This window comes from Notolepis coatsorum (genome assembly GCF_963971535.1).
Source record: "Notolepis coatsorum genome assembly, chromosome: 13".
Taxonomy (NCBI): Eukaryota; Metazoa; Chordata; class Actinopteri; order Aulopiformes; family Paralepididae; genus Notolepis; species Notolepis coatsorum.
The window spans coordinates 60813048-60839330 of record NC_140177.1 but is presented as its reverse complement, the minus strand read 5'-3'; the positions used below and the strand labels follow the sequence as shown (position 1 = coordinate 60839330).

General features: G+C 46.4%; 1 protein-coding gene across 1 annotated transcript; it reads left to right on the top strand.

The window, feature by feature from the left end:
• Window positions 1-1167: 1167 nt before the first annotated feature.
• Window positions 1168-25790, top strand: prtfdc1b (phosphoribosyl transferase domain containing 1b). Its single transcript, XM_084327365.1, has 9 exons — window positions 1168-1400; window positions 1786-1892; window positions 14302-14485; window positions 15697-15762; window positions 21365-21382; window positions 22670-22752; window positions 22967-23013; window positions 23530-23606; window positions 24634-25790. The coding sequence occupies exons 1-9, from the start codon at window positions 1353-1355 to the stop codon at window positions 24679-24681; spliced, it is 678 nt and encodes a 225-aa protein (XP_084183491.1). The 5' UTR covers window positions 1168-1352; the 3' UTR covers window positions 24682-25790.
• The last annotated feature ends 493 nt before the right edge of the window (window positions 25791-26283 follow it).

Sequence of the window (26283 nt, the reverse complement as noted above, 5' to 3'; positions counted from 1 at the left end):
TGTCACCCACTGTAACTGAGAAGCTGTCGGTCTTGCTGAGTTTGTTATTTGATCCGAAGAGAATGGACTCTGTTTTACCCAGGTGTAATGATAGTTTGTTATCAGCGAGCCAGGTGCAGATTCTGCCGAGTTCTGAGCTGAGGGTTTTTTCAACCTGTAACTTGTTCCTGTCAGAGACCAGCAGGGCTGAGTCGTCCGCGAACAGGAACAAGTTGCAGTCACAAGCTGACGACATGTTAGTGCTTTGTATAAGGAGGAGGACCTTGAAATCAATTCTAAATGTTACCGGAAGCCAGTGAGTGTAGGTTAGCTAATGTGAGGAGTCCAGTCGGCTTTAGATAAAGGCCAGTGTCTTTTTTATTTATAAACAATAATTAATTAATACAATAATCACAGTGTAATAATCAACGCAACTGTAGTGTGTGCAGATCAGTGGCAGGAACAAGCGATGAAACAGCACTGGATTACAATACTAGGAAGCAGGCTGGGTTAGTGGCTACACCTCTGTGTTCCTCAGAGGTGGCACTCGGCTTGGCTGATTGAAATCTAATGTTCCTGTTGACATCTGGCTCCCCAGCTGTCATTGCACCCCTGTTTAATTACAGCTGCTGGGGCTTAGCTCGGGTGGGTGGCCTGGACACCTTGTCCAACCTTCCTAATGAACGCCCAACAGACAGGCCTGTAGTGACAGAGATGCCTCACAGTCCGCACCCTGCTGCTAAAACAAAATGACCACAAGAGTTAAATCAAGGCCTTGCAAAAACACAACATTGTGGCTTATTGATTCTGTGTCTTTTTTTTTTCAACAGGGTCCAAGCTGGTGAGATCATGTGGGTTCTTTTTTATTAAGCTATTGCCCAATATCTGCTTTATTTGCTTCTCTTTTTTTAATGAAATGTAGAATTTTGTTTCAGGTTTTCCCCCAAGAATAAATTTTGAGATTTGGACACTGCTACCGCCACAAGAGGACCTCACGAAGGTTCTGCTGCAAGTGTCTTTGGAATGTTCTCCCTTTTACCACAAGATGGCAATGTTAGCCAGATTTGATTGAGCAGAGAAATAAAAGTATGATACGCCTTGTTCTTTTTTCTAACTTATGTCTCCAATATATTCACAAACATGGTCGAGATAATACAAAGAAAACAACATTTTATGAGCAATGTGTATCAATATGAAACACAAAGGACTCTTGGAGTTTAAAAGCTGCACACAGCCAATGGGCAATGCAATGGGTGCATTCGTGGATGTGGACATTCTTTCACACTGGTGGTGCTCCTCCTCTCAATTGACATCCCCACGATAGCTGTCGATAAACTGGTCTACTTAAAGGAGCCTTGATCTGGAAAAACAACATGGCAGACAACGCCATGCAACATGGAGGGAGAGATTACGGAATTGTGGTAATTATCGTGAAAAGTAGAAGGAATAAAAGAGTGTTGGTTACTTGGAACCTCGTTGCCACCACATGCAAGGCCACCGTGGATGCACATAACTTGCTGCGTACATGGATGTAATTAAACGTTTGCTCGGGTAGTTGATACAGGTTTATTTTCATGTCCAAGTCGGTATTCGATAAAAGAGTGTGTTGTGTTTGGCTCAACTTTAAGACGCACTTTAACCGTTCCAGGTGTGCGATCGATCTCACATTCCCAAAACTTGCAACTAATGGTTAAATCGCGGTTCACGATCGGTAGCCTCTAGAATGCAACTTTCTATCAACACGAGTCGTTCAACATTTATTACAGCATTAGTAACATTGTGTATACATGTATCCCTTCCTAATAGATCAAGGATGATTGGCCAGGATACAGTTTAGACCTGTTCTGCTACCCAGCGCATTACTCAGGGGATCTGGACTGTGTCTACATTCCGCATGGTGTGATTATGGACAGGTAAATAACACTGATAAAAGTTGGTTCTCAGGAGGTTCTTTGTGGACTAAATGTGCTTTATAGAACCATTATAGAACCACCTAAACGTCTAAGGTGAATGAATGAATGAAAACTTTATTTAACAGATTGCAGAATGGGTACAGTACGGCTCAATACATACAATTGTTAAGGGGATGCAGACCAGAGAAAGACGTTTGTCTTGTTTACATCAGGGTCCCCCATTTTCAATTCATAGTTAAATTCAGTGCACTTCACTGAAGAACAATGTCGATTTCTTTTGCACATAATCTCACACATAATATGAGTAAATAATAATATGATATTATCCCAAAGAGCTCTTTAAACAGTTTTGCGCACATTCATATAGTTTGATAGTTAGTTTGAATATGTCATTCAGTTATGTCTTTAGAGGACCATGCATCCTTGTGTTAATTACAGCTAAATTAAATTATGTAGATGAAAAATTTGCTCGTTTCAAGTTTGTTTATTATTTGTCACAACAAATAGAGCTGTCCCTATTGTCGTTTTATTGGAATCAATATAGCTATTTTAGTTTTTTACCATCTACATAATTGTATTGAGTTGTAGGCAAATTATTATATTATCCTTATAACACAATGATTCAGTGTATTTCGATGACGACGTCACTGGATGATATGAAACTCATTATCTGTCAGTAATTGCCAAGCTAAATTAATATGTGCAAAACTGTATTTGGATGTGTAAGATTATGTGCAATAAATCATTGTTTTTCTGTCCCTTTGTTATTGTGTTGCTATTTGAAGAACTATTTATGATTCAATATCCTCAGTCAGTTAATCCATCGGTTTGGCGTTAGTCAATCAAGTCTCTGTTATAGTCTAGTGTTTTTTTCCCCCATACAGGATTAGTTATTTTCTGAAATAGGCACATAAGTAGATATGGGATTTAAAGAGGTTATTTTGCATTATTGCATGTGGAATTCAAATGTTTCAGATTTGTCGATTAAATCAACTATTGATCAACCAAGCCCTTGACTCTTAGTTGACTAAGCATGTCGAGGACTATGACATATAGTGACTTATGGTTATGGAACCAAACGGCTCTGTGGTTCTACATATATAGAGCCATTCATTATGTATGATTCAATAAATAGTTGTATGGTTCCAAATCCATTCATCTTTCATATTTCTTCTTGATACTATGGTTCCGAATAGAACCGCTATTGTTCTGTAGTGGGTCTTTGCTAGTTTTCAACCGCAAGGGAGTCAAATCAGTGTCATGTTACGTTGTTTACGCTGTGAGTCTGCAGAGCCAAGTTGACCACTAAAGACCAAGGTTTGGACCCCACCAGAACTCAGTTCAACTCTGAAGTCCGTCTTCTTCTCTGGTCAAGTTAGTTATTAAATTATAGAATAGAATAGAAGTACCCCGTTTTGAAATGTCTTTTGACAGCCCTTGTATTTGTGTGTGTAAAGTAAATCCAAATCACTTGGGAGCGTGAATGTGATATATCACAAGACCCATGCAGAACCTCTACTGTCTTTAACTATGAATGAACAAAACACTCTACTTACCATCTTCAGATAATACAGTTTTAAAACATTGTTCTTTGTAACTCCTAAAATGAAGGAGTTATATGGTTCTTCACTTGAGGTTGTTATGGTTTGTAACCGACCTCAAACGCAACGGCACAGACAGGAAGTTCAGAGTTAGCCAAATGCTAGGGCGTATTTATTTACAGAGTCAAAAGATGGAATAGGTACAGTAATCAAACAAACGGGGAGACTGCCTCCGGCAGAGTCATCAGCCGCTCTGCAGAATCCTCCTGGCGACAGTGGTGGGAATTTGGCATATGATGTTGTAGCGGCTCTGCAGATACTCCCAGCTCTTCCTCGAGGTGGGAAACGGAGAAAGAGATAGGTATCAGTGTTTTCCCCAACACACAATTAGCAGAGTCAGTGCAAACAAAAGATGTCTTCAGTGCTTCTTCAATAACACACAATCAGAATTATCCAGAGCAAACAAAATGATCTCTTCAGTGTTTCTTCAATAACACACAATCAGAACTTATCCAGAGCAAACAAAAGGATATCTTCTGTGTTTCTTCAATAACACACAATCCAAATGATCCAGAGGGGTTTGATTCCACTCACCCAAGTGCAACGGGTAACAAGGCGCAGCTCCAAACAGTTCTCCACAGAATGGTCCTGGAGAGAATATAGACCAGGAAACAGCAACAGGAAAAAAGCAGGCAAAGCAGTTGTATTCCAGAACGACCCGACAACGATAGCAAGAAGGTCTGTGTATATAAAGCCTTCAGGGGCGCTAATTACAAACTGCGACAGCTGCGTGATGAGATCGATACTTGCTCCAAAAGCGTGTGGCGGGGAATGCACCAATTAACACGGCACCTTAAAGGAACGGAGCGTGTGGCGGGGAACGGACCAAACCTCACAGTACCCCCCCTCCACGGGAGCCACCCGGCGACCAGCCCGACCCGGCTCGCCCGGATGGGCACGATGGAAGTCGGTGATCAGGCCGGGATCCACGATGAGCTGGCGGGAGACCCAGCTCCGTTCTTCCGGGCCGTACCCCTCCCAGTCCACCAGGTACTGGAAGCCCCGACCCCGCCGTCGAACGCCCATCAACCGGCGGACCTGCCACTGGGGGTGACCGTCCACCATCTCGGGAGGAGGTGGTTCCGGAGCAGGAGGCATCAGGGGACTGAGAGAGACAGGCTTAACCCGGGACACATGGAAAACGGGGTGAATGTGCATGGACGCAGGAAGCTTAAGACTCACCGCCGCCGGACTGAGTACCTTCAGAACCTCAAAAGGACAGACGAACCGGGGGTTAAGCTTCTTGGCCGAGGACCGAAGTGGAAGGTCCCTTGCGGAAAGCCACACCCTCTGCCCAGGGTGGTACGTCGGCGCAGGGACCCGGCGCCGGTCTGCCCCACGACTGGCGCGCTCCGATGACCGGAGCAGCGCAGTCCTGGTGATCTCCCAGACCCGACGGCACCGGTTGAGGTGGTCCTGTACGGAGGGAACTGCCACCTCCGACTCCTGTGCAGGGAAAAGAGGGGGTTGGTAGCCCAGGGATACCTCAAAGGGTGAGAGGCCGGTGGCGGAACTGACCATGGAGTTGATGGAGTACTCGACCCAGGGAAGGAAACGGCTCCAGGAAGCGGGTCTCTCGGCAGCCACACACCGAAGAGCAGACTCCACACTCTGGTTCATCCTCTCCGTTTGTCCGTTAGTCTGGGGATGATAACCAGAGGAAAGACTGACCGTTGCCCCCAATCCCTTGCAAAAAGCCCGCCATACCTGGGAAGTGAACTGGGGCCCCCGGTCCGAGACGACGTCCTGGGGAAAACCATGGAGGCGAAACACGTGGCGTGTCAGGAGGTCCGCCGTCTCGGCCGCCGAGGGAAGCTTGGGAAGGGCCACGAGGTGAACCCCCTTGCTGAACCGATCCACCACGGTCAGTAGGCACGTGTTCCCCTGGGAAGAAGGAAGACCCGTGACGAAGTCCAACGCCACATGGGACCAAGGACGGCTCGGAATGGGAAGCGGCTGCAATAGCCCGGAGGGTGCCTGGTGGGAGGCCTTGCTGCGGGCGCAGACTGTGCAGGCCAGTACGAACTCCTTGACGTCGTTCCTCATGGTGGGCCACCAGAATCGACGAGCCAGGAAGGAGAACGTGCGATGAACGCCCGGGTGGCAGGCGAACCGGCTGGTATGGCCCCACTGGAGGACCCGGGACCGGACCGAGTCAGGGACGAAGAGACGATGAACCGGTACATTGCCTGGAGCGCGATGGAAGCGTAGGGCACGCCTTACCACCCCCTCGATGCCCAATGTGACTACTCCTACCACCCTGGTCTCTGGGAGGATGGGAGTCGGGTCCTCCATGGTTGGAGCCCCCTTGGAGTGTAACCGGGACAGGGAGTCGGCCTTCGTGTTGCGGGAACCAGGGCGAAACGTCAGCGAGAAGTCGAACCAACTGAGGAAGCTGGCCCATCTTGCCTGCCGGCCATTGAGGCGCTTGGAAGCACGGATGTACGTGAGGTTCTTGTGGTCCGTCCAAATGGTAAATGGCTCCTCGGCCCCCTCTAGCCAATGACGCCACTCCTCCAAGGCAGCCACAACCGCCAGCAGCTCCCGATTGCCGATGTCATAGTTCCTCTCGGCAGGGAGGAAACGACGTGAGTAGAAGGCGCACGGATGTACCTTCTGGTCCGTTGCCGACCGCTGGGATAAGATAGCTCCTAGTCCAGTATCCGAGGCGTCCACCTCTACGATGAACTGTCTCTTGGGGTCTGGATGGAGCAAGATCGGGGCGGAAGTGAACCTCTTCTTGAGGGAGCGGAACGCAGCACATGCCGCTGGGGACCAGTCGAACGGCAGGGCGGGAGAGATCAGCCTGGTAAGCGGTTCCGCCACTTGACTGTAGTTCCGGATGAATCTTCGGTAGAAGTTGGCGAACCCGAGGAAGCTCTGTAACTCCTTCCGAGAGGTGGGTTCCGGCCACTCCTCCACGGCCCGGATCTTGCGAGGGTCAGCTCGGGTCAAGCCTCTCTCCACGATGAAGCCCAGGTAATCGACGGAGTCGGAGTGGAATCGGCACTTCTCTGCCTTGACGAAGAGCCGATTGTGGAGGAGGCGCTCCAGCACACGGCGGACATGCTGGATGTGTTCCTCGAGGGTCTTGGAGAAAATGAGGATGTCGTCTAGGTATACTACCACAAACTCCTCCAGCATGTCACGAAGGACGTCGTTCATGAGCGCCTGGAATACCGCCGGAGCGTTGGTGAGGCCGAACGGCATTACCAGGTACTCGTAGTGGCCCCTGGGAGTCTTGAAGGCGGTCTTCCACTCATCGCCCTCTCGGATACAGACTAGATGGTAGGCACTCCGGAGGTCCAGCTTGGTAAAGACGGTAGCCTGGGTGAGAGGCTCGAAGGTGGAGTTCATGAGAGGAAGAGGGTACTTGTTCTTAATGGTGATCTCGTTGAGCTGGCGATAGTCTATGCAGGGTCGAAGGTCTCCGTCCTTCTTCCCAACAAAGAATAAACCGGCCGCCACAGGAGAGGAGGAAGGCCGAATGAGTCCTGCTTCCAAGGACTCAGAGATATATTGATCCATCGCTGCCTTCTCAGGGACGGTCAGACTGTAGAGGCGGCTGCCGGGAAGGGGAGCCCCTGAGCGGAGGTCGATGGCACAGTCGTAAGGCCGGTGAGGCGGAAGGGCCTGAGCCCTGGACTTACTGAAAACCTCCTCGAGGTCGTGGTACTCGGGGGGTATGGTCGAGAGGTCCGGAGGCGGCTCACAAACGGATCTCCGGGGCGAGGGACAGGACGCCGCCTGAAGACACTGGGCATGACAGGAGGAGCTCCACCCCCTGATGGTACCGGAGGACCAGGCGATGTGGGGCTCGTGCAGCGTGAGCCAGGGCCGGCCCAGGACTACTGGGACAAGAGGGGATCTGGTGATAAAAAACTGGAGTCTCTCAACGTGGTTACCAGCAATGGTGAGCAGGACAGGACAGGTGCGTTGAGTGATGTCAGCCAGGCGGTGTTGGTCCAACGCGAACACCTCCAATGGCCTCACGAGGTCCTCTAGTGGAATGTTGGCCCGGGTAGCAAACTCGAAGTCTAGGAAATTCTCGTCAGCACCCGAGTCAATGAGTGCCTCCACCGTGGCCCGTTGGTCCGCCCAGGCCAGGGTGACGCTCATCAGACGGCTAGGTGGTGCACGGCTCTGGGAACGAGAAAAACGGCTCACCAGGATCTCCCGGGGTCCCGGCGAGCCTGGTCTTTTGGCCGGGTGGGGCAGTTGGCGATACGGTGTCCATCCCGACCGCAGTAGAGGCAAAGGCCGGACCTGAACCTCGCCTCCCGTTCAGCTTGGCTAAGATGTGAACGTTCCAGCTGCATGGGTTCCTCCCCGGGCACCGAACGGGAGGGGAAGGAACCACCAGTCGTGTTGGGAGCAGGGCGGACCGCAGTACCGTCACGAGTACGGGGGGTCTGGGGAACCTCTGGAGGTCCCTGTCGGGTTCTCTCACGTCTTCTCTCCTGGAGGCGTCCGTTGATGCGAATGGCGAGGCTGAATAGGTCCTCGAGGGACTCAGGTTCCTCACGGGTCGCGAGCTGGTCCCTGACAGCGTCGTTGAGCCCCCTCATGAAGGTGAGACGAAGCGCTTGATCGTTCCAACCGCTCTCCGTTGCCGCCAGTCTGAACTCCAGCACGTAGTCGGTGACCCCGCCACTGCCCTGCCGGAAGGTGCCCAACCGGGCTCCAGGGTCCTGGCCACGGGCTGGGTGGTGGAAAACCCTGCGGAGCTCAGCCACGAAGTCTGGGTAGGAAAAACAGAAATCAGCCCCCATTGCCCAGGAGGCAGTGACCCACTGGGCTGCCCGGCCTGAGAGCAAGTTAGTCATGTAAGCCACTCGGGCTCCCCTTGAAGTGAATCGGCTGGGTTGATGATGAAAAACCAACTCACATTGCATGATGAATGTGGCACAATCCTCGAAGTTACCATCGAACAACCGTGGTTCGGAGAGACGGGGCTCCCGAGGTGCGGGATCGGGAGGCGCAGGGCCTGCCAGGGCTGCGGGTGATGCTCCGGCCGAGGCTCCTGAAGTAGGTGGGGTTACAAGCAAGGTGTTAACGACTTCACTCAGCGCTTGTAATTGGAGGAGAATATTAGTCTGCTGATTACCCTGGGCTGTCTGCTGGCTAGCCAGAGAGCCAAGGGACTCCTGAATAGGCAGGACCTGGTCTCGGAGCTCCTGTACAGCAGCCGCACCTAGCTGTAGGCTGTGGTCGTTGGTTAACTCAATCTGGACCACCAACACTGTTCTGACCCTGTCTGTCGGCTGAGGTCGTCATGGTCGGGTCGTAATGTTATGGTTTGTAACCGACCTCAAACGCAACGGCACAGACAGGAAGTTCAGAGTTAGCCAAATGCTAGGGCGTATTTATTTACAGAGTCAAAAGATGGAATAGGTACAGTAATCAAACAAACAGGGAGACTGCCTCCGGCAGAGTCATCAGCCGCTCTGCAGAATCCTCCTGGCGACAGTGGTGGGAATTTGGCATATGATGTTGTAGCGGCTCTGCAGATACTCCCAGCTCTTCCTCGAGGTGGGAAACGGAGAAAGAGATAGGTATCAGTGTTTTCCCCAACACACAATTAGCAGAGTCAGTGCAAACAAAAGATGTCTTCAGTGCTTCTTCTAAAACACACAATCCGGCTGAGTCCAGTGCAAACAAAATTATATCTTCAGTGCTTCTTCAATAACACACAATCAGAATTATCCAGAGCAAACAAAATTCTCTCTTCAGTGTTTCTTCAATAACACACAATCAGAACTTATCCAGAGCAAACAAAAGGATATCTTCTGTGTTTCTTCAATAACACACAATCCAAATTATCCAGAGGGGTTTGATTCCACTTACCCAAGTGCAACGCCTAACGGGTAACAAGGCGCAGCTCCAAACAGTTCTCCACAGAATGGTCCTGGAGAGAATATAGACCAGGAAACAGCAACGGGAAAAAAGCAGGCAAAGCAGTTGTATTCCAGAACGACCCGACAACGATAGCAAGAAGGTCTGTGTATATAAAGCCTTCAGGGGCGCTAATTACAAACTGTGACAGCTGCGTGATGAGATCGATACTTGCTCAAAGCGTGTGGCGGGGAATGCACCAATCAACACGGCACCTTAAAGGAACGGAGCGTGTGGCGGGGAACGGACCAAACCTCACAGAGGTACTCACATGTGTATGCAGGAGACCATTTTCACTCTTGCGCTTTGAGTGTCTAGAAAAGTGCTATATAAGTGCAATGATACATTCATTAATGGAAGGAATAGGAATGTAATTAATTTTACATGTAAATTCTATATGAGCTGTGGATGTGAGGGAACAATACTGTTATGGTTTGTAACCGACCTCAAACGCAAACGGCACAGACAGGAAGTTCAGAGTTAGCCAAAAGCTAGGGCGTATTTATTTACAGAGTCAAAAGATGGATGAGGTACAGTAATCAAACAAACGGGGATTTGGCAAGTGACGTTGTAGCGGCTCTGCAGATACTCCCAGTAGATAGTTGTGGGGAATTGGCATGTGACGTTGTAGCGGCTCTGCAGATACTCCCAGCTTTCACTCACGGTGGAAAACGGAGAGAGAGAGATATCAGAAACAGCCCAACGAACACACAGAGGCAGAGAGGTGACAGAGTCCAGTATAAATCACAAGTGACTTGATCTTCGGTGTACCACACCCAAGTTAGCCGAGTCCAGTGCAAAAACAACACGGTATTCTTCAGTGTTATTCTAACACACAAATTAGCTGAGTCCAGTGCAAAACAAAACGGTATTCTTCAGTGTTATCCTAACACACAAATTAGCTGAGTCCAGTACAAAACAAAAACGGTATTTCTTCAGTGTTATCCAAACACGCAAAAAACTGATAATCCAAAAAGGACTGTTTCCAAAAACTCACCAGAGCGCAACGCGTAAAGCGGGCAGATAACGAGGCGCAGCTCCAAACGGGGAACCAGGTTCTCCACAGCGGTTCTCCACAAAAAGGTCCTGGAGAGAAAGAAGACAGGAACAGCGACGGGGAAAGGCAGGTATATGCAGTTGTATTCCAGAACAGTAGTACTCAAAACGACCCGGCATCGAATGACAGAAGGTCAGAGTATATGAAGCCTCTGGGGCGCTGATGAGAACACACATCAGGTGCGTGATGGTAATTGATACTTGACTTAGAAGTGTGCGTTCGGCAACGGACCAATCACAGAATCCTCACAGTACCTTAAAGGAACGGAGCGTGTGGCGGGGAACGGACCAGTCATCACAGTACCTTAAGAAGCCTGTGGTGGGGAAAGAACCAATCCTCACAGTACCCCCCCCTCCACGGGAGCCACCCGGCGACCCACTCGGCCCCGGCCTGCCCGTATGGGACCGAAGGAAGCCGGCAATCAGGGGCACTGGAGAGGGGGACAAAGACAGAGGCCCGGAGAGGGGGACAAAGGACCGGCGAGGGAGGCCGGAGACGGGGACTGGGGCCCGACAGCGGAGGCCGGGCACGGGGACAGAGGACCGGCGAGGGAGGCCGGAGACGGGGACTGGGACCCGGTGAGGGGGCTGGACGGCACCTGAAGACACTGGGCACGACAGGAGGGGCTCCACCCCCTGATGGTGCCGGAGGACCAGGCGATGTGGGGCTCATGCAGCGCAAGCCAAGGCCTGCCCAGAACCACAGGGACAAGAGGAGAGCTGGTGATGAAAAACTGGAGTCTCTCAACGTGGTTACCAGCAATGGTGAGAAGGACTGGACAGGTGCGTTGAGTGATGTCAGCCAGGCGGCGATGATCCAGCGCGAAGACCTCCAAGGGCCTCTCGAGGTCCTCAAGTGGAATGTTGGCCCGGGTGGCAAACTCAACGTCCAGGAAACTCCCATCAGCACCAGAGTCAATGAGTGCACCCACCGTCGCCCGCTGGTCCGCCCAGGCTAGGGTGACGTTCGCCAGACGGTTAGGTGGTGCACGGGTGGGGGAACAGGAAAAACGGCTCACCAGGATCTCCCGGGGTCCCGGCGAGCCTGGTATTCTTGGCCGGGTAGGGCAATTGGAGACACGGTGTCCATCCCGGCCGCAGTAGAGGCAAAGGCCGGACCTGAGCCTGGACTCCCGTTCGGCCGGGCTAAGGCGGTTGCGTCCCAGCTGCATGGGTTCCTCCTCGGTCACGACTCGGGAGGGAAAAAACCCACCGGTCACGGAGGGGGCAGGACGGTCAGCACTGTAGAGGCGGCCGCCGGGAAAGGGAGCCCCTGAGCGGAGGTCGATGGCACAGTCGTAAGGCCGGTGAGGCGGAAAGACCTGAGCCCTGGACTTACTGAAAACCTCCTCGAGGTCGTGGTACTCGGGGGGTACGTCTGGGGGTCCCCGTCGTGCTCGCTCACGCCTTCTCTCCCGGAGGCGTCCGTCGATGCGGATAGCGAGGCTGATCAGGCCCTCGAGAGAATCGGGCTCTTCTTGGGTCGCGAGCTGGTCCCTTACTGCGTCGTTGAGCCCCCTCAGGAAGGTGAGACGAAGCGCTTGATCGGTCCAACCGCTCTCCGTTGCGGCCAGTCTGAACTCCAGCGCGTAGTCTCTGACACTGTCCTGCTGGAAGGTGCCCAACCGAGCTCCTGGGTCCTGGCCACGGGCTGGGTGGTGAAAAACCCTGCGGAGCTCTGCCACGAAGTCTGGGTAGGAAAAACACAAATCAGCCCCCATTGCCCAGGAGGCAGTAACCCACTGTGCTGCTCGGCCCGTGAGCAGGTTAGTCATGTAGGCTACTCGGGATCCCTCTGACGAAAAACGGCTGGGTTGATGAAGGAAGACCAACTCACACTGCATGATAAATGTGGCACAATCCTCGAAGTTACCCTCGAACAGACGTGGTTCGGAGAGACGGGGCTCCCGAGGTGCGAGGTCTGCCGCGGTGGTGAGCTGGCCGAGACTCCTGGGACAGGTGGGGTCAAAAGCAGAGTGTTTAATGATGTACGGAGAGCCTGAAGCTGGTGCAGAATAACAGCCTGCTGATACCCCTGGGTGTCAATGGCATCCAGAATAAGCTGGACCTCGGCCCGGAGGTCCTGTAAAGCGGCTGCAGCCACACCCGTGTGGTCGTTGACCAACTCGATCTGGACCGCCAACGCTGCCCTAATCCTGTCTGTGTCGGCTGAGGTCGTCATGGTTGGGTCGTAATGTTATGGTTTGTAACCGACCTCAAACGCAAACGGCACAGACAGGAAGTTCAGAGTTAGCCAAAAGCTATGGCGTATTTATTTACAGAGTCAAAAGATGGATGAGGTACAGTAATCAAACAAACAGGGATTTGGCAAGTGACGTTGTAGCGGCTCTGCAGATACTCCCAGTAGATAGTGGTGGGGAATTGGCATGTGACGTTGTAGCGGCTCTGCAGATACTCCCAGCTTTCACTCACGGTGGAAAACGGAGAGAGAGAGATATCAGAAACAGCCCAACGAACACACAGAGGCAGAGAGGTGACAGAGTCCAGTATAAATCACAAGTGACTTGATCTTCGGTGTACCACACCCAAGTTAGCTGAGTCCAGTGAAAAACAACACGGTATTCTTCATTGTTATTCTAACACACAAATTAGCTGAGTCCAGTGCAAAACAAAACGGTATTCTTCAGTGTTATCCTAACACACAAATTAGCCGAGTCCAGTACAAAACAAAAACGGTATTTCTTCAGTGTTATCCAAACACACAAAAAACTGATAATCCAAAAAGGACTGTTTCCAAAAACTCACCAGAGCGCAACGCGTAAAGCGGTCAGATAACGAGGCGCAGCTCCAAACGGGGAACCAGGTTCTCCACAGCGGTTCTCCACAAAAAGGTCCTGGAGAGAAAGAAGACAGGAACAGCGACGGGGAAAGGCAGGTATATGCAGTTGTATTCCAGAACAGTAGTACTCAAAACGACCCGGCATCGAATGACAGAAGGTCAGAGTATATGAAGCCTCTGGGGCACTGATTAGAACACACATCAGGTGCGTGATGGTAATTGATACTTGACTTAGAAGTGTGCGTTCGGCAACGGACCAATCATCACAGAATCCTCACAGTACCTTAAAGGAACGGAGCGTGTGGCGGGGAACGGACCAATCATCACAGTACCTTAAGAAGCCTGTGGTGGGGAAATAACCAATCCTCACAAATACAGTGTATGACAGTATGACAATCATTTTGTGTTCATATATTCTTGAAAATTGGTATGTGAAAGAGTGCAAGAAAGTCTGAAAGTGATTGAATTTAATTATTGATTTAAAATTTTACCAATGAGAATATATTTCTACCTTTTATTATGTTAGCCTATTGATTTTTTTTTCTTTGCTACAGTGAATTGCAAGAAAAACAAAACTATCTAATTGCAATAATTGTTTATGGTAAAGCATTAGGAATCATAACATCACCATTTTATTAAGTATAGTGATCATATCTAGCTAGTGTCTAATAATGTCTTGATATTTGGGTGCCCTCTGGCAAATTCCCCTCCCCTATTTCCCACTGTGCGCAGGACTGCTCATGGTCGCTCATCCACTCACTCACTCACTCACTCAGTCACAGAGTGTGCTTGTTTTTTAATCAATTAGCCTATCGAAACCAGTTTCCCTGCGATCAAGTGCCAAAGAACCACACCTTGTTCCAATTTTGGCTTAGAGTTCAATGAACATCTATTACATTTGAATGCCACAAAGAGAGCATTAATTGGAATAATACCTTATGCTTGTGTAGGTAGGCTTGTTTCCTGATATGCTGCAAACATACTGAACAAACAATGAGAGAGAGAGAGACAGAGAGAGAGAGAGACACACACACATTGCCTTTCCCTGTGTTTACAGGACGGAGCGTCTTGCTCGGAACATCATGGACGACCTCGGGGACCACGACATTGTGGTGCTGTGTGTGCTGAAAGGAGGATACCAGTTCTCTGCCGACCTGGTGGAGGGGATCAAAGCACTGAGTCGCAACTCCAACCAATCTATCCCCATGAGGGTCCACTTCATACGTCTCAAGAGTTACTTGGTGAGACTCTTCTCTTCATGCGTCATTACTGGAGGCGGACGTTATGAACAATAGGCCGACTGAGAGGAGAGAAAACAGAGGGGGCTCTTTGCACACTTTAGATAACTATCATCTGTGGACATTGATTCATGGGACTGAGGCTTGAGACATAAAGTTTGTGCATTAGAAAGCATCACAACAGTCAGAAAGTTTTGTAACTTGGCTGTGCCTTTTCACACGGCCCACCTTTACCCACCACATGGTGTCATGGTGGGTAACATACACCTAGCATCAGAAATAAATGCAAAAAAAAGGAAGCACAGTTTACTTCGTGCAGTCAGTTTGGGAAATCGTTTGTGTGTGTTGTGGTGGGCTGTCTTTCTTAAATACAGTTGTCTGACAAAACACTGCAAAGTATGATAATAATAACACATTCAATTTATATATTGCTTTTACGTTGCTCAAAGACGCTTTACAGTGTAAACAACAAAAACAGAACAAAACAAAAAGTTAATGGTCGAAAGCAACAGCGAAAAGGTGGGTTTTGAGGGCTGTTTTAAAGGACAGTAGGGTGTTCACTGTTGGTAGTCCGGATGTAGCTGGGGAGGACATTCCAGAGGGAGGGTCGCCCCAGGTCCGGAGCCTGGTCTTGATGGGAGTCAGTAGGTTGGCATCAGCAGATGTTTCTAATACTGTATTATGATATGGATAAAGGTGAAGTTCAGAATTGTTTTACCACTAGCCCTATTTCCTACTCATCAATGCTGTTTTCAAAGGGTAGATTCCTTTCTCTGCACAATCCAGTCGTTCATACTGGATACCCAAATCCTCCTTAATTTGCAAGAAAATGAATGTAAAGTTAATGGGGACACTGTGAAAAGCACTTAAATATACTCATGAGCAACCTACTTTGCTTTGGGTGCAATGTGGAGTAGGTTTCAGCGCTTATTTCAGGACTCGTACAGACTGAAGAGTGGCCCCATTGCTACAGTATACATTCGTTTTGTGGCTAACTGGCTGGAGTTGCAGGCATCCAGTATGTAGAACAGTATGGAACGTGCTTCGAAAAGACTCTTGCCGATCCATAACATCATTGGTAAGTAGGAAATAAGGGCGGACCACAATTCTGAACTTAACTCTTTATTAAAGAAATTACCAAGGGAAATGTTACCAGATCTAAACAACATTCAGAAAAGTTTTAATTTGTTCTTTGTCTCTTCTGTTCGTTCTAGAATGACCAGTCAACGGAGGATCTCCAAATTGTTGGCGCTGAGGACCTGTCTTTTTTGAGTGGAAAGGTGATTATCATCATCAGTGTCACGCAAAGAAAAACAAGTGCATAGGAACTTTTGCTGCATTCGAATATAACATGGAGGCCGAAAATTCGGACTTCCTACTGGGAAAAATCTAATAAAACGGCTTGTCAACTCAGAGTTCCTAGTCGCAAACTTGGGTATGATTTCTCAACCCCCAGTTCAAGCCTCTGCATAATTTCAACATGGCCACTCATATTGTATAAATGTTCATGTTGTTATTATCTATTTTAAGAGTACATTTGTAAGTATATTAGCTATATGTCGTAAACTGTCTTTGTGAGTTGTAGTTCATGACAAATTGTAAGAAAAAACATCCAAAAAAGTATAGCGTGAGAATGTTTTTCCAACTTTGTACCTCGAACGCACGTAGGTCGGAGATGCCGCTTTTCTCACTTCCAACTTCCCACCTGCGACCATAAACAAATGCAGCATTTACACAGGCGCTATCATTAACACTGAGACCGCTGGACAAGTTTGAAATACACTTGTTTTATGCTGGATCCACGGGTCAGAAAAAAAATATATTTAGTGTTTGATTGATTTAATTGATTGAAAACTTTAATTAACATATTGTAGAATGGGTACAGTATAGTACAACTCAATACACACAATTGTTAAGGGGATGCAGACCAGAGAAAGACTTCCGTCTTGTTTACATCAGGGACCCCCATTTTCTATTCATAATGACATTTATGACATACACAATTTACAGGTATTCAGATATAAAAATCTAATCTAATCATCTAATCTAATCTAATCATGACATTTATGACATACAGATATACAGTACTGTTACATTTGTGACATACAAGATATGCAAATATACAGTACTGTTAAACAGAGATCCTAACAGTAAATATATACATACGAGGGGGAGGGAAATGTACATTAGGAGGGGGTCGGTGGGTGGGAGGGTGTTTGGACATTTACGGGGGCCAGTTTCGAATTGCAGCCTTCCGTAGGTGCTCTTTCAAAACACCTTAACAACAACGATTCAACTCATTATTGGTCGCCAATCGTTGAACGCCAACAACGAGTATACTCGTTATTTGATCGTTATTTCTTTTATTCGCTATTTCCATTCATTATCCATCCAGGGAGCCTAGTGTTATCATAGGGAATGAGTCTGAGATAGCAAAAGTCCAATACCGCCGCCTGGTGGGGTGCGGCCGGTATTACACTTCCTTTGAAACTCTCTGTATTGGGCTGTGCGTCGATTATATTGGTCCGGGCGGACTTTTCTAATAACGTGAACCTAGGGCTACACCCAATTGCATTGAATCTTTTTTGGGACCCCCGATTCATTATTCTGTGGTGCGTTATGTCGTGGGCCAAATGGACATACGATCTACCAGATGGCAATCAAATAATTGGAATATTCTTTTTGGAATCCCACCGGCCACAGGTAAGAGCAATTTAACGTCAATTTCAGCTTGATTGTGCCTTGTTTTCATAGCCATCGCCCTGATCAGCGTATGTTGTTGTACTAACGAATGCCGCTATTGACAATCAATTCATCAGAAACGACCCCCCCCCCCCCCTTTCATGCATTCATGATGGAACATAATACCGATCATATGCATTTGAATTTTTAACTGTAGCGTGTGTAGGGACGAAATGCCAATGGATTTAATATAATACACGTCGCAGGCTATTACTAGCCTCCCAGGAATTACCCTAAACCGCTCTAAAACCATACTTATATTCACCACGGTATAAAACGGGAATGTATGGATGGAATTATTATTTTTTTCACATCTTGAACGATAGATACTCGATGTCAAATGGGCCATAGTATTGCATTCATAGCTATAATATAGAATATAGTTATAGCCCTGCAAACAAGGTGACTGACTCCATTGGTTTAATGCGTGGCAGCGCATAGCCATATCCTGGAAACAGCGTGGCAGAGAATGAGTTAAGAGATGATCCAATATTTACTTGAGAGCAAGTTGCTTTAAATCCCATTTGAAACGTCTCTGATCTGACTCCCACTAGAGTCAGGCAGAGTGATAGTGTTAGAAGTTACATTACCATAATAACAAACATGCACAGTAGTCATTTAATGCCATTTTAGGCCATGCTTGGCAGCAACCTCAAGAGGGCAGCCTTCCTCAGAATCTCCCCTGTCCCTGAAGAAAATGGTGAAGTTATGCAACAGAAATCAAAGCCTACAGTTACTTGCCAAATGCTAAATAGTTTTCCTTGGCACCAACCATGATTCTTTGAAATGTTTACGTCAGTTTGACCTAATCTAATCCCTATTGAGATTTACAGTGTCTAAAAGAAGCTGAGGCATTATCATAGCGGGTCTTGTGGGTGGAAAGAGAATGGCCTAGTTGTTAGTTGTTGAACAGTATACAGCTGTGTTGTTGGTTGTGTGTGTGTGTGTGTGTGTGTGTGTGTGTGTGTGTGTGTGTGTGTGTGTGTGTGTGTGTGTGTGTGTGTGTGTGTGTGTGTGTGTGTGTGTGTGTGTGTGTGTGTGTGTGTGTGTGTGTGTGTGTGTGTGTGTGTGTGTGTGTGTGTGTGTGTGTGTGTGTGTGTGTGTGTGTGTGTGTATGCACGTGTTGGGCAGGTGCCAGTTACTGATTTTTATGTATGGGTGCGTAGACCTTTTATTCATTGGGACCAGCAAATATGTCTTGGGGCCCAGCAAGCAATACTAATTACACTAGATAATAAAACCAGGGGCCGCTCAGTAACATCCGAGTGAGCGGTATTGGTCCCTGGACCTGAGTTTGAGATACACTGGCCTAGACCCTCCAGGTCAGTCTCCAGGTCAGTCTCTAGTCTCCAGGTCAGTCTCTAGTCTCCAGGTCAGTCTCTGTGTCCGAGGCTGTGAGCAGAGAAGGGGAGCGCCCCCCTGGCCTTGTGCTCAGCGTTGGGCCGAGGGTGTACCGGCCCCCCAAGGCCATCAGTGTGAAGGGTGCCGGGTGCGTGTAGTCCAGGGAAGAGATGGGGGAGAGAGAAGAAGAAGAAGATGGACAAAGGGGGCCCCACCCTGAGATGGTGAGGTGGAGGCTTGGGGGTTAGATGGGTGGGGTGGAGGCTTGGGGGTTAGATGGGTGGAGTGGAGGCTTGGGGGTTAGATGAGTGGGGTGGAGGCTTGGGGGGTTAGATGGGTGGGGTGGAGGCTTGGGGGTTAGATGGGTGGGGTGGAGGATTGGGGGTTAGATGGGTGGAGTGGAGGCTTGGGGGTTAGATGAGTGGGGTGGAGGCTTGGGGGTTAGATGAGTGGGGTGGAGGCTTGGGGGTTAGATGGGTGGAGTGGAGGCTTGGGGGTTAGATGAGTGGGGTGGAGGCTTGGGGGTTAGATGAGTGGGGTGGAGGCTTGGGGGTTAGATGGGTGGAGTGGAGGCTTGGGGGTTAGATGAGTGGGGTGGAGGCTTGGGGGGTTAGATGGGTGGGGTGGAGGCTTGGGGGTTAGATGGGTGGGGTGGAGGATTGGGGGTTAGATGGGTGGAGTGGAGGCTTGGGGGTTAGATGAGTGGGGTGGAGGATTGGGGGTTAGATGAGTGGGGTGGAGGCTTGGGGGGTTAGATGGGTGGGGTGGAGGCTTGGGGGTTAGATGGGTGGGGTGGAGGCTTGGGGGTTAGATGAGTGGGGTGGAGGCTTGGGGGTTAGATGGGTGGGGTGGAGGCTTGGGGGTTAGATGGGTGGAGTGATGATAGTGGGAAAGACGGGGCTTTTAACTAATACGAGGAGGGCATAGATTAATAGAATGGTGCTTCTTAGATAAGGTACGCAATGATGGGAAGTGGGGAGAACCTGTCTAGAATTAGCATTCTACATGAACCCATTTAGACCTAAAACGCCTGCTAATAATGCATTATATAGCCTATATATAGGCGAGGTGTGTCATTAAGTGAAATTAGATTCAGGTGTGTGCGCTCTCAGGTGTGGGGAATATGATTGACAGGAGAGATGTAGAGCACATTTAAAGGGGCTGGTGTACAGTGTGTAAAGGGCTGTGTGATGGCGTCTTTAGTTCCGCACCGCTCCCAAAACAATGTTATTCTAACTCTGATTGTTTGTGTCCCTATATTTCTTATATTTATATGGCCAGAAAGAAATAGTTCTGTGTAAGGGTGCAGTCCTCTACAACTATTAATGGGGTCATAGGTCAACAAGCTCAGAAAATATAAATCGCTTGATGTGAACAGTCTGGAAATGTGCACGCACGTGGGTGCACACACACACACACACACACACACACACACACACATTCTAGTCAGGCGTGGCATAGATTTCCTTTCTAGCGTGTCTGAAACATTATTGAGTTATGAGCTAGTTAGTCTGACTCATTGCCTGTTGCTTTTCTCGCAGTATATTTTAAGGCTGCCTGTAAAATCACCATGTTTGCCAGGATGTACGTCTTAATTTAGTCATCCACGGGAAATGTAACTATCATTCTGAGAGTGAGCTAGTTGTATTTGACAGGAACACATTACACATTGTATGTCAGGCCTACGCCCATGCCCGTCTGCACTCACAAGTAGTTTGTCCCATGCAGTGTGGAGATTTAATATATAGGTTATTCTTTTGTATTTTCTGTATAGATCTACTGTACCTCTCAATCCATTCCCAGTGAGTTTAATGAGCCTAGACAAACCATGGCTTCGTTCATGCCTGGCTGCGTCCCTTATGTTTGATGAGAAGTGACAGTAAAACGCTTTGTTTATTTGGCAGGTTGTGTTTTTTTGGCGTATATGCCTTTTCTTGACCTAGATACCGTACATTTCCTGAACTCTGTGGTACTGTCTGTGACCCAATCGCTACCCAGTTGTCACAGAATTCCGAGACAAACATTTGCACAATTTCAGTGTGACTGAGGTAAGGGGGGGAAAAGAGAAAAATATGTACTGTATTTCCTATCTGGATGAGGTGGACGTTTTTAAAGGGTCACTACACCAAAGCACAATGCTGATTTATTTTTAGCACATAATCTCACGCACATCCAAAAACTCTATAAACTGTTTTGCACACATCCATTTCGTTTGACAGTTATTGCAAGTAAATTAGTTTGAATATGGCCACCAGTGATGCCATCGGGGACATTGAATCCTTGTGTTGTGTTAATTACAGCACCATGAAATGAAATAGCAATACCTTGTCTTATAGACACTGCTACCATATCATGATATTGAGCTGTAATTAACACAACACAAGGATTCAATGTTCCCGATGACATCACTAGTGGCTAGGGTTGGGCATCGTTTGGATTTGAACGATTCCGATTCCGATTCTCCATTTCGATTCCTGTTCTAAACGATTCTCGATTCCGATTCTTTGAGGTGCAGGTCAAAACAAGTCACAGCTTATTTCGCAGGAGAACAAAATTATTTGAAAAATCCTTTATTTTTTTCATACTAGTTTTATATCCTTGTTTAGAATGCACAACTGTTTTGGATTGTTATGGAATCACTGTAGTCTTTTCCACATCAGCCTAAACTGGGTATCTTTGTGAATGTTATCTTGGTGTGTGTGTGTGTCTAATCTGAGATAGCTTGTTATGCATTCCTGACTATGCAAAGGTATTTACTTTCCTCCCTCTCTCTTTTCTCTCCCAAAATGCTATCAAAAGAATGTACTGATTGTTGAGGTGAGTCAACCATGATTTTGACCTTCCCCCCCCCCCCCCCCCCCTTCCCTCCCTCCCCCATGACTTAATCAAATGGGCCTACTACACTATTCAGATGTTTATCCAGGTCAAGAAGACAATAAAGTCTTTCATTTCCTGCTCTTCATAAGTTGGGATGTAAAGTAAACTTTATAATTGGGTTCACTACTTGTAATGTAAAGCTCTTTCTTTGAGTTGACTTCAGAAACTTCCCTTTTAGTGCAATAATTGTGTCCTGTGTGAGAATCGGAGCCTCAGCAATAGGGATGAAATCTGTGTGTCATACAGGAGATGGTTATTTAAGGAGATATGTTTTTGAACAAGCGTATGCATACGGCAGTCATCAGTCGTAGGGAGGGAATGGTCGTTATCTCAGAAGACTACACTGTTAGACCATTGGAATATCTTTCATACAGGGTTTTGAAATCTCATCTCTTATTATCTCTCCCTTTGTTCAGCATTGTTGTTTTTTCTTTGTACTGTATATTACAGTTTACCCTTATTGATAGTAGGCCAGTGTAATAATGCCAAATATTATGTTTTCAATGTAGATGAAATGATACTCATACTTACGTACAGTAATATGATGTGACAATGAACTGCTCTGTCTCGCACATGAATTAAAGCCTGGGGAACATGGGAGTGCACACACACACACACACACACACACACACACGCAAATTGACAAACAATAGCTGACATAAGAGTTCAGACAACAAAATATACTGAATGCCAGAGCTCCCTGTCTCTTCTTGCGGCTAATATTATGTGTAAGGAATCAGGTGGGTTTTGGTGTCACATACTGCAGGTTGGTTTGGCCTTCCCTTTTTTATTGCGAGTTCAACCTGGTCAGTAAAACACACATGGTTTGACCTTCCCTTTTTTATTACGAGTTCAACCAGGTCAGTAAAACAGACATGTACACACGCACGTGTACACACTAATACAATTTGAGATTGGTAATGCAGCATGAGTTCTCCCTTTCACTTTTACTCATGAGGAAGTATAGATCTTATTTCATTTGAATGTTCACCCGTTCTCTGAACTAGGGTTGGGTGGCCAAAATGTAATATCAATATTTTACTTTTTATTTTACAAAGGTATTTGAGACAATTGACAATTGTCATGGTGTGACTTTTATTCAAAATGGTCTATTCTCATTGAATTTCCATTGCATATTATTCATAGGTTAAACACAGACAATAATATATATGTCACACGCCTTACATCACCCAGTCCTACTCTGAACAATGCTTTCCCCCCGCACAGGCCATTGTAGACACAGGGAAAACAATGAAGACTCTCCTGAAGCACGTGGAAGCCTTTGAGCCCAAACTGATCAAAGTAGCAGGGTGAGTCTCGGCTGAAAACAACTGAAAACAAAACCAGCCTCATTGACCCTGCTCCTGAGTCACTCAATTTCCTCTTTCCAGTCCAGACAGGGAGAGAGAATAAAGGACTTGTTTCAGATTGTACCATTAAAGAGAATTACTGTTCCCTTTGAAGTGCTTTGCCACAGATGGGGATATCTTTTTCAACTGTCTTGCTTTTATCTTTTTTGTTTAGATTGCTGGTGAAAAGGGTGCCACATGGCTCTGCGTTTCTTCCTGATTGTACGTACAGTAACTTTTCAAAATTGGTTTCATGTTTTCGTGACTCAAGTCTCCAATCTGCATTAAAAGAACACTGCAACATTTTGGTAAATTAGTTTATCGTCTTCTCCAGAGAGAGACAAGAAGATTAGATACCAGTTTCCTCTCTGTGCGTTCAGTAGAAAGCTATCTGGCTGCATGTTAGCCTAGCTTAGCACAATGAATGGAAGCGGACAAGACCGGTTAGCCTAGGCGTTGTCCAACTAACACCTCTCCCGAAGGCTAACCGGTTATGTCTGCTTCCATTCATTGTGCTAAGCTAGGCTAACATGCAGCCAGATAGCTTTCTACTGAACGCACAGAGGAAACCGGTATCTATCTTATCTTGTCTCTCTCTTGAGAAGACAGTAAGCTAATTTCCCAAAATGTTGGCGTGTTCTTTAAAACAATAGTTGGTAGTCTAGACTAGTCGGTTCATGAGTCAGTGGGCTGTGTGTAATTGCTTCTAATATACTTTTCTCCCGTCTTTCATTTCAGATGTTGGTTTTGAGATACCCAATCGTTTTGTGGTTGGATATGCCCTAGACTACAATGAGTATTTCAGAGACCTCAATGTAAGTCCCTAGAATACCTCAGACGAAGAACCGTTTAACTCCATTTTAGGTTTTCAAAGGAACAGTATTTTCAAACTTGATCGTCTAAAGATGGTAAATTGGGAGTGTTCTGTGCATTCATAGATTAAGACAGTTGAGGTTGAGTACTTTATTGTGATGTATTCCATTTACACTCCCAAGCGATATGGATTTACTTTAAAGCTACAAATACATGGTCTGTCCAAAGACTTTCAAAACAGACTCGCTGTATATGGTTCTTTGTCGAAACAGTTCACTTGATCTTTTTTATTTGAGACCTATATGTTAGTTTCAGTGGAATTCCTCCTGCTGAGCATTAAATGATGTTGAATGTTATGACATATTTCAGTGATATAGAGCGATTGGTCAGATTAATGATGTTAAATGTTATGACATATTTCAGTGATGTAGAGCGATTGGTCAGATTAATGATGTTGAATGTTATGACATATTTCATATAGAGCGATTGGTCAGATTAATTATGTTGAATGTTATTATTTCAGTGATATAGGGTGATTTGTCAGATTAATGATGTTGAATGTTATGACATAGTTCAGTGATATAGAGCGGTTGGTCAGATTAATGATGTTGAATGTTATGACATATTTCAGTGATATAGAGCGATTGGTCAGATTAATGATGTTGAATGTTATGACATATTTCATATAGAGCGATTGGTCAGATTAATTATGTTGAATGTTATTATTTCAGTGATATAGGGTGATTTGTCAGATTAATGATGTTGAATGTTATGACATAGTTCAGTGATATAGAGCGGTTGGTCAGATTAATGATGTTGAATGTTATGACATATTTCAGTGATATAGAGCAACTGGTCAGATTAATGATGTTGAATGTTATGACATATTTCAGTGATATAGAGCGATTGGTCAGATTAATGATGTTGAATGTTATGACATATTTCAGTGATATAGAGCAACTGGTCAGATTAATGATGTTGAACTCAGTGTCCGTTGCCATTTTGACTGACTTATTTTTCCTTCTCCAGCATATCTGTGTGATCAGTGACAGCGGCAAGATGAAATACAAGATTTAATGGTTCGACTGCAGCTGAGTTCACTACTATAGGAGGCATGTCTTCAGGGTTATTGTATTTTTCATTGGTTTTGGTTTTATTAATTTCAGTATTACCCCTTTTTTATTATTATAATATGTCAGGGCAAAATTGGTATTGTTTAACACAAACACATCACTTTGTGAAGACAACTGACTCACAGTCATGTAGATATCCCAGTATCAATGAACAATGCCTCCTCCTGCTTGCTGTGTTGAGATACAGTATTTGACCAAATTGACAAAGACTAAAACTAAATGTTCTATATCTTTTTTTATTTTAGTTTGTTATAGTTTCGGTTGTTTATTCTTTTCTTTCTAAAGTGTAATTATTTTATTATTATTTTCTTTTCTTCAGTTTCAGTTAACTATAATGACTTGGATATTTCCCATGAGAAGCACATTCACTTCCAGTTGCTATCAACACATTTAATCTTGAGACCCTGGTTCAGCACGTTTTCCACCTGTTTCCATCGCACATCAAACTTCTCTCTCCTCAGGCCATATACTTGGACTTATTTAAATAGGAAGTTTTAACATAGCTATTGTATCACATTGTCCGTTGTTAAACAGTTGCGTTGTCTATGTTTACAAAACTGTAACAATATGTAGCCTCATGGTTAGTGTTGAGTGTTCATCTCAATTTCACTGCATCCTGTGTGCAATGTAAAGAACTTGAAGACCACTGACTTGTATGAATGTGAATGTTTTTTCTCAGATGAGTGAATGATACTGTATATTGAGTGTGAACTCATTATTGGCTGCTTTTTCAAATTAAAGACTGTTTTTTTTATTATTAGGGAATGACTGTGCCTCTTCAAAGTAGACACATGGCGGCCATTCTGCTCTGATTTCATGCTCATGTCACGGCAGTTTTGGGACATAAGAGCAAAACGGCTGCCCTGTGAATATGGTCAACGATGGATCCTCCTCACCTCCATTTGACCTTTTCATGTTTCATTTGTAATATGTCTTTCTGTCACCTGTGCTGCTCTACCTGTTCCAAGGAGCAAACAAAAAGATTTCCCACTTACCAAGTATGCTCCTTTTGTTTTGTTTTTTTCTCCAGCATTTGAGATGTAGTGGGAGATTTTTGCCATTTAACATACAATGAGGAAAGTATTGCATTTTGTTTGGATTGAGTATTTTAGAACTTTTTAAAGAGGACAGACTTAAGCAACTTAGTATTTAACCTTGATCGTGTTTTTGTATGCACTTGTTTACTTTACACTGATGTCTTTGGTGTATCTCACAGGATAGAAACCAAGTACTATATAACATAGAGGTGTCTCACTCAACATTTTTATTAATGGTCATTTTATTATGTAACTTGTGTAAAACAGATCCTAACCCAGGTCTCATTCATGGTAAGCAAAACATATACCGGCCAGCCAACTTTCCCATGGCCAAGGAAAACAAATGAAGCTTACTAGACTTAATGCAGGATACTCTGCTTCTCTTACTAGGCTTAATGCAGGATACTGCTTCTCTTACTAGGCTTAATGCAGGACACTGCTTCTCTTACTAGGCTTAATGCAGGACACTCTGCTTCTCTTACTAGGCTTAATGCAGGACACCCTGCTTC

Coding starts and splice junctions, on each gene's coding strand:
- prtfdc1b (XM_084327365.1), top strand. CDS start 1,353: ATGGCAGACAACGCCATGCAACATGGAGGGAGAGATTACGGAATTGTG. Junction 1,893..14,301: donor CATGGTGTGATTATGGACAG/GTAAATAACACT, acceptor CTGTGTTTACAG/GACGGAGCGTCTTGCTCGGA. Junction 14,486..15,696: donor TACGTCTCAAGAGTTACTTG/GTGAGACTCTTC, acceptor TGTTCGTTCTAG/AATGACCAGTCAACGGAGGA.